Source organism: Nicotiana attenuata, chromosome 9 (genome assembly GCF_001879085.1).
Source record: "Nicotiana attenuata strain UT chromosome 9, NIATTr2, whole genome shotgun sequence".
Taxonomy (NCBI): domain Eukaryota; kingdom Viridiplantae; phylum Streptophyta; class Magnoliopsida; order Solanales; family Solanaceae; genus Nicotiana; species Nicotiana attenuata.
In genome coordinates this window covers 1670588-1679490 of record NC_031997.1, presented here as the reverse complement: position 1 = coordinate 1679490, position 8903 = coordinate 1670588, and the positions used below count along the sequence as shown (strand labels likewise).

The window sequence follows — 8903 nt, the reverse complement described above, 5'->3', positions numbered from 1 at the left end:
ATATATATTAGCTGTTGAATCCTCTTGATTTTCTTTGTGTGTCAATTTTTATTTTATTTTTTGGATTTCCTTGATGAAAAACCTGCTACTGCCGCTGCTTAAGTTAGGTGGATTCAACAGTTCATGTACATAATATTTTTCCAAAATTTAACCTACTTGCATAATGTGATTTTCGGACGAAAGGAATTTAACTGTATGTCCTTCCTTACTTTTAGCCCCTCCATTTACTATGGAGGCTAAAACTAGGTGGGATAAGGTGTGAGATTAAATTTATACGTTTAACCAAATATGCTATACATTTAATTCCAGTCTTAATACATGATATCCCACCTTATCCCATCAAACTTGGGATTATACTATCCCACCTCCTATGGGTTAAATTAGTCCAGAGATTATAATCTCAAGACTATAATCCCAGAATATTAGTCCGCGTACCAAACGACCTCTAACAATTACGAAGAACACGACACTAATAACGTAATCTTAAAGTACTAAAATACGATAATGAAGTGACAAATGAAAGTTGTAAAGATCTTATTGATGATCAACGGTAATATTTTAAATAAGTTGAGACCTCTGAATAAGGGGAGATGGATCTGATCCATTTCATCACACTCCTCGATGATAATTGAAAATATTATTTCAAATCATTTTTGCAACATAATATTGAAAGAATATATTGGTAGTTACAACTTACCAGCATAATTTTTTCAACCCAAGCTCTTTTGTCATTATTTTCAAAGCCCATAACAGTAGCATGGGGAACATAGAAGTATTTGTAGAGCAAGTAGAGATGATAGCCAAACATAATAATTAGGCCATTTGGGACCAAGAACAAATCAAGGTACTCTTTTTGGAAAGCCATTAATTTTCTTCTCTTCTCTAGGAAAAAGAATTGTGAAGAAAAATATATAGTTGGGTGGTTTCAATCATAATATTGTTGTGCAAAATTGTTGCTTGAAAGGAATTAATGAGCATCTTTTGTTTGTATATTTAAGCAATCTATAACTTTACGTAGATGTGTTGAAAAACCAACTAGCAAATGTCAAATTCAAGAATCAAACTCATGGATCTAGCTGGACTTATGATCAATTCATAAATGTTATACTGAAATAGAAAGCAATTTGATAAGAAACTTAGTGTCAAGTATTTTCATTAGTAACATATCTAAAATAGTCAAGTCAATATTTTTATTTGGGGTTGCTGAAAAATAGCACCATTACTATATCACTTCTTGATAAAAATGTCTTATAATTATTATATGGATTATTTTTAATTTTTGAATTTGGAAGAAAGAATGAATTTTTTAAATTGGAGGCTAGAGCCGGATCAGGCAAAACATGAAAAGCATCTTTAGGTCAGGGGCGTAGCTAAAATTTTAACTTTATAGGTTCTGGATTTTTAAAAGAACAGCTTCAAGTACTAATAGCCGATTTCTAAATGTAATATTTGTTTATATTTAATGAATTACTTAGCACAAATACACTATTTGAACAAAAACTACTATGTTCGGCCGAGCCCGTAATCAAACTTCTAGCTCCGACCCTGCTTTAGCTTTAGGTTACATATTCAAATGGGACAATGGTACAGATCCACTATAATACACTGCATCGTTGGTGTCGCTCAAAATAATAACCCAATCCAAACTATATTCACTTTTAAAAAGTAAATTGAGTTCAGCATTAATTCTTACGAGCATCTTTCATCAAATTATGGATCTGAAATCAAGTCAAGTCAAGTCAATATTTTTAATTGGGGCTCCCACTTTCACCACGTATATTTTATTTACAAAAGAATTGACTTGACTTGATCACATAAGTCATTTTTATATATAAGTTTTTATTTACCTCATTCTATATAATTAATAGAAAACTCATAGCTGACATCACATATTTATAGGGAGAAGTTCAAAAATAGCCAGACTTACGAGTGATCATTCAAAAATAGCCACAATATGAAAAGTTATCGAAATTTAGCCACTTTTCATGGAAAGATAAATCTGAACGGAAACGGTGTTCAAAATCCGGAAAATACTCCAGCATAATATATTGGATTTCAAGCATAATATACTGGAGTTCCAACATAAGTATAGTGGAAGTCCAGCATATTATAATAGAGTTCCAGCATAAGTATACTGGAACTCCACCATAATATACTAGAGTTCCAGTATAATATACCGGTCCAGCATAATATATTCGCAGTTCATACACAGGTGCTCCAATCTCTAGTATATATGCTGGAACTTTCCGCGTGTTGGAGTTCCAGCATAATATGTTAGAAGTTCATACACAGGTGCACCGATCTCCAGTATATTATGCTGGACTGGTCCCTATTACAGCAAAATAGTAGCTATTTTTTAATAACTTTGCAAACGCTGGCTATTTTTGAATGACCAAACCGAAAACTGGCTAGCCCGTGCTATTTTTACTGTTTTTACGTGGAAAGTTTATATTCAAAATTTAACTTATTTTTCTGGTCTGTGAGCAAACCCAAACTAAAGAATCTAATTGAGTATATGTTTCTTTTATGGAAAAATTACCACCCGCTAAACTTATCACGGATTATTAGTCATAGTCTTAAACTATTCGTGGTCTTAACTACTCCCATCAACTAGGCCTTTTGAGAGCCATTACCCCCCTGGACGATGATGTGGCAAATTGTGTAGGTACACTCGCCTGCCACATGGATTTTTCTGTATATGTGGTATTTTTTTGAAAAATAAAATATATTTTTACCTTTTTAAGTATGTTACATTTTTAGATAATTTTTTTCGAATACAAATTATAATAAAACTTGGATAATTTTTCTAAATGCTTTGGTTTGAAGTTGAGCCTTGTGAAGAGTAACGTGATTTGAATTGTGTAATTTCTGTACTTGCTGAGTAAATGACATTGATACGGTGGGATTAGGTTGCGCGGCGCAACAGGTGTAATAAGGGTGGATTGTGGTGAGATAAGGGTGAACTGTGATTGTGATTATTGTGATATGTTGGGATTGGGTTGCACGCCGCAACAGGTGTAATAAGGGTGGATTATGGGGAGATAAGGGTGAACTGTGATTGTGGTTATTATGATATGCTGGGATCAGGTTGCACGCCGCAACAATTTTTATGCTTATATTTTCCCTTGACTGTGTTAGCTGGACGGTAGTCTTAAACTGTACTTAAAGATTGGTTATAGTTGAGCACTGATGATATGTTTCAAGAACTATATTCATTCCTTGCAAGTTATTGCTTTATTTTATCATGTCCTTCTTTCTACTTTTATTATACACTATATGCAGGTTATATTGTAAATGCCCCGCCATAGCCTCGTCACTACCTCGTCGAGGTTAGGCTCGGCACTTACCGGTACATGGGGTTGGTTGTACTGATACTGCACTTTTCACTTCCTGTGCAGATTTTGGAGCAGGTTCGTGCTTATCGAGAGGTTGACTGTAGGATTCACTTGCTTGGAGACCCAAGGTAGTCCTGTTGGCATCCGCAGGTCCTGGTATCCCCTTCTATACCCCAAACTTTATTGTTTTCCTTATTTCGTAAATATTTGTATTCATTTTTCCTTCGGACAAATGCTTGTAGTATAATCTTAGAAGGTTCGTGGATTGTGACACCGAATTTTGGGCAGTAATAGTAATATAATATAAACAAAGAGGCTATTTACTTACTTTCGCATTTATTTCGACTCGTTTAGCTTGTTTATTGTTAATTAACGTTAAGGAAATTGGCAAAAACTCTAAGGTTGGCTTGCCTAGCAAGTGTGATGTTAGGCGCCATCACGATCCGGACGGTGGGAATTCCGGGTCGTGACATGTGCACGGGGTCCGGGAAAGGGCTGGACCGCATGGGTCTATCGTACGCAGCCTTACCCTGCATTTCTGCAGTAAGTATTTTTTAGAGCAATAAGTATGTTACAAATAATAAGTTATTTCTTGCAATTGTTCACTCTTTTGATTTCTTCTTTTGATGCAATGACTATTTATTTCATCTGTGTATTTTTACTTTTTCAGGTAAAATATGTAAAAAGTATATTTTTAGAGCACCATAATTTTGAGCTATATAAAAAATTATCGCCAAAATAATTAATTTTAAACTATGTATTTTTAAAACTTTTTAGATGCCTTGACTATTTATTTCAATTGTATAAATCTTATTTTCAGGTTAAATTCAAAAAAAGATTAACTAAACTTAATTATTTTTAGCCAAATAAAAAGATTTAGCCTAAATAATGTAGTTCTATCTAAGTTTCATTATAAATTGTATTCGAAAAAAATTATCTAAAAAAGTAACATACTTAAAAAGGTAAAAATATATTTTATTTTTCAAAAAAAATGCCACATATACAGAAAATTTCACGTGGCAGGCGAGTGCACCCACACAATTTGCCACATCAGCGTCGAGGGAGGTAATGACTCTCAAAAAGCCTAATTGAGGGGGGTAATTAAGACCACGAATAGATTAAGGTTGTAACTAATAATCCGTGACAAGTTTAAGGGGTGATAAGGTATTTTGCCTTCTTTATTCTTACTGTACTTTGGTAATCATATTAAAATACAAAATACTATGATCCAATTCATCTTTAAATTTCNTCCGATCTATATAGTAAAATTGTCTCCTTCTAACTAATTCTTTAATGTAATGTTCATTATGAGGAAATATGTAAGAGGTAGGAAGAGATTTTAAATCATAAACCAATTATTATTTAAAAAGAGAGATCAGCCCGAGTTAGACTTAAACATAGAACAATTAAAGAAATAATAAGGAAAGCATAAAAAAGGAAATAACTATTATACAAGCTAGTGTCTTTGTTTATTACCATAAATATTAATTAGGAGTCTATAAATTATGGCCTTTTAGAAGTAATGACTTGCTCACATATTACACTTTTAAGATGAGTCGTCTCATTTCTAGCATGGTGTTCTCATGCTTCATGTTCGTTGTTCTTCTCGTGGCATCCACTAGTAAGATGTGTTAATATGTGTTACACCAGCTTTCTTTCTATATTTTAATTCTAAATTTATCTGTGTTAATATGCATGATATAAGATTAATTTCATATCTATGCATCGATATATAGGTAGATAAACTTATTGTTTGAATGTGTGCATCTCATCTTATACCAACCATAATATAATTTTGACAATGTTATTGAATTTCAGCGAACGCTGGACGGGATATAGATCCTAATATCTCAGGACTCAAGAACCGACTATTGCCACAACTTAATACTTGTGGAAGAACATGTTCCACCGACGAGGATTGCAGTGATTGCTGGTGGTGTTGTAGCTGTGGAAACAATCTTTTTTATTTTCCTGAAAAACAATGTTTTCATTAGGCTACATGCAATTGGGACATTATTGTTCAATTGCAACGGATTAGACAAATCCATGTAATGCATGCATTCGTTTTTTCGGTTGCTTTTAGTGTTTTCCTTTATCTGTTCTATGTTTATTTGTCTTTTATGTTTTGTACGAATAATGAAGAAATTCAACTGAATGATTTTCTATAATTTTAGCACTTGTATAATTCATCATAATTTGTCAGAGATTTATTTATTAATATATAGTGTAAGTGATGTATATTGGTAATGCTTTATCATTCACCCTTTTTTCCTTTCTAAGAGTTGTAGCTCCCTTTTAAACAGAGAATAATTATATATTCATGAAGATGAGAAGCTTACACCAAAAAGTTTATATATATATATAAACACATTACAGGCGTGCTGTGGAATTGTGTGAACTGCCTCATGTTAATTTGCTGTATTTGCAAAGTAATTTTGGAGATAAAATAACGTAAAAGCATAAATGTAGAAGAAACAGAATTTAATTCGAGCCCATTGAATTCACAGTGTTTCCTTAAGGAACTTAATCCCCTCCTAGTACCCGAGGTGTAAAGATCTGACCGGCCGTTTTGGGCATTTGCACTTTGCTCGGTAGTTCGAGGGAATGAGTAGCTCCATATGATGTATTATGACTTGTGTGTATCATCGGATTTGATTTTCGGGTGATTAAGAATTAGTTTGGAAGGATGAATTTCAAGTTTGAAGCTTTAAGTTGGAAGAGTTAACCAAGTTTGACTTTTGAGTATTTGATCTCGGATAAAAGTTTTGATGGTTCCGTTAGGTCCGGAGTGATTTTGGACTTGGGCGCATGGCCGGATTCACAATTGGATGTTTCTAGAAGGTTTCTGCACTATTTGACGAAAGTTAGCAATTTGAATTGCTTGGAATGTTTATAAGTTTGACCGAGAGTTGATTATGTCATTTGGGACTTGTGCGCAAAATTTGAGTTCATTCTGAGTTGAATTGATATGGTTCGGCACGAGTTTTGGAAGTTGAAAGATTTAAAGTTCATTATGATTGATCTGAGGTGCAATTTATCGTTTCAATGTTGTTATGCGTGATTTGAGGCCTCGAGTAGGTCCGTAATATGTTTTGAGACATGTTGGTATGTTTGGACAGGGTCCCGAGGGGTTTGGGTGAGTTTCAGGGTGGTTTCAGACCATTTCTAGGCTATTTTGAGTTGCTGGTTTTTGGTTACAGCAGTGTGCATCGCGGTCGCGAACTTTGGCTCGCATTCGCGATTAGTAAAATGTAAAAAAAGCACCTGTGAATCGCTGTCATGACCCGAATTTTCCCACCGTCGCGACCATGATGGCGCCTAACATTGAACCCGTTAGGCAAGCAAACGTGACTGATTTGTTTACCCTTTTACTTTATCTTTTAGTAATTTACAAGTTAACATAACATAAGCAGCGGAATAAAATGCGGAAGAATGAAATTTAACAGTTTAACTAAATACTAGTACGAAATCAAAAATACAACTCCACCCAGAACTAGTGTCACAATATCACGGACTGTCTAAGAATACTACAAACAGTGGTCTGAATAGGAAATACAAGCTGTCTCAGAAATAGATAAAAACAGAAAGAAATATGATAGAAGTGGACGCCAAGGCCTACGGATGCCTACAGGACTACCTCGGGTCTCCAGTGGACTGAAGGCAGCAACCTCGAACTACGGTCCGTAGGGTCCAGTACCGGGATCTGCACAAAAGAGTGCAGAGTGTAGTATTAGTACAACCGACCCCATGTACTGTTAAGTGTCGAGCCTAACCTCGGCGAAGTAGTGACAAGGCTAGGACACGACAACCATATAAACCTATGCAATTTAATCATATACGAGAAGCAATAATAACAAGAACTAAACAGAATAAGATAGAAAAAAGGGAAACATGCTGAGGGGTATATCAGATGATGACAATGATAAAGTAAAGCAACAAAGTAAATATCAAACTTGAAGCAACGGAAATAATAACACGGAAACAAGTGCATGGCATCACCCTTCGTGCTTTTACTCTCGTCCTCACCATAGATTCAACAGAAACGGTACGGCATTACCCTTCTTTCTTTTACTCTCTCATAATCATGGCACGGCAGCACCCTTAGTGCTTTTAATTTCAATAATATGGCACGACATTACCCTTCGTGCATTAACACTCACAATATCGGCACGATATCACCCTTCATGCATCAACACTCACAATATCGGCACGGCATCAGCCTTCGTGCATTAACACTCACAATATCGGCACGACATCACCCTTCGTAATTTACACACTTCCTTACACAAACAAATGCAATGATAACATCCTGGCAAGGGAATCAACAATAGAAACATCAAATAGAAATAATACCGTCCCGGCAAGGGAGTCAACAATAGAATCAATATCATCTCGGCAAGCGAATCAGCTATAACCAATCTAGTTTCAACATTTACTTCACAAAATAAACCTCAACTTGAACCGATACTCGACAATGGTCAATTACCCAAAATTTATCATAAGTCTTGTTCCACAGTGCTAATCATCAATTTAAGGCATGCACAATTCATACTAAAGTCACCACCATATTAATATAAGACCCACAGGCATGCTTGACATCAACGTATAAATACTCGTCACCTCACCTATACGTTGTACTCGACACTAACACATAGCAAATAAGACACAACACATATTCGCTCAAGCTAATGTTAGGCCAAACACTTACCGCGAATTCCACGGCCAAACTTAAGCCTCAAATACCGCTTTCCCTTTTGATTCCTCTTCCAATTCAATTGTATCTAGCCAATATTAACTTATTAACATTAATTGAAGCCAAAGAAACCGACCCAAATGAAAAATTACCGATTTCCCAACATTCTTCCAAAAAAGTCAAAACCCAACCCAGGCCCGCTTGGTCAAAACTCGAGGTTCGAACCAAAACCCATTCACCCATTCACCCACGAGCCCAAATATGTAATTAGTTTCGGAATCCGACCCCAAATCGAGGTCTAAATCCCCAAATTTGTAAAATTCACAATTCTCTTAAAATCCCTAATTTCTACCCTTAAAGAAAAAGATTTAGGCCTAGAAATCTAATGGGTGTTGATGAAAAGTGAAAGAAATGGGCTTAGGAACAAATACCAATGACTTGTTGTTGAAACGTTTCTTCAAAAATCGCCCAAGGTCGGATTTTAGCGAGAGAGATATGATATTTTGAAGAAATCCCGACCTAGGTTCTGTTTTTAATTCACTGGGCAGACCTTCTTCGCATTCCTAAAGGATCTGTCGCGTTCGCGAAGCTTGTGGCCAGAAGGGCCTACGCGTTCCTGATGAGCTTCTTGCGTTCGTGATGGTTTGTCCCCCTTGACCATCGCGTCCATGGGCCTTAGACCGAATTCGCGAATAATAACTCAAAGACTCCCCCCAGCCACCTCCATTGTACTACGCATTCGCGTGTGGCCGGTCGCGTTTGCGAAGAGCAATCCCTCCAGTGCTCCGCGTTTGTGTAGAAGGAATTCCTCCCCAGCCCAGCTTGTGCTTCGCTTTCGCGTGAGCTGTATCGTGATCGCGAAGAACAAAATATGA

General features: G+C 35.9%; 1 protein-coding gene and 1 long non-coding RNA gene across 2 annotated transcripts in view; one reads left to right on the top strand and one right to left on the bottom strand.

Moving 5' to 3' along the window:
- The window catches only part of LOC109231951, a 5701-nt gene extending 4754 nt beyond the window's left edge, over positions 1 to 947 (bottom strand). Inside the window, exon 1 of the mRNA XM_019397556.1 lies at positions 698 to 947. Within this exon, the coding sequence (XP_019253101.1) occupies positions 698 to 865 (168 nt within the window). The 5' untranslated portion in view covers positions 866 to 947. The remainder of the gene's footprint in view (positions 1 to 697) is intronic.
- LOC109232723 lies at positions 4849 to 5551 on the top strand. Its single transcript, XR_002068974.1, has 2 exons — positions 4849 to 4956; positions 5154 to 5551. It is a non-coding gene; the product is annotated as an uncharacterized LOC109232723 (long non-coding RNA).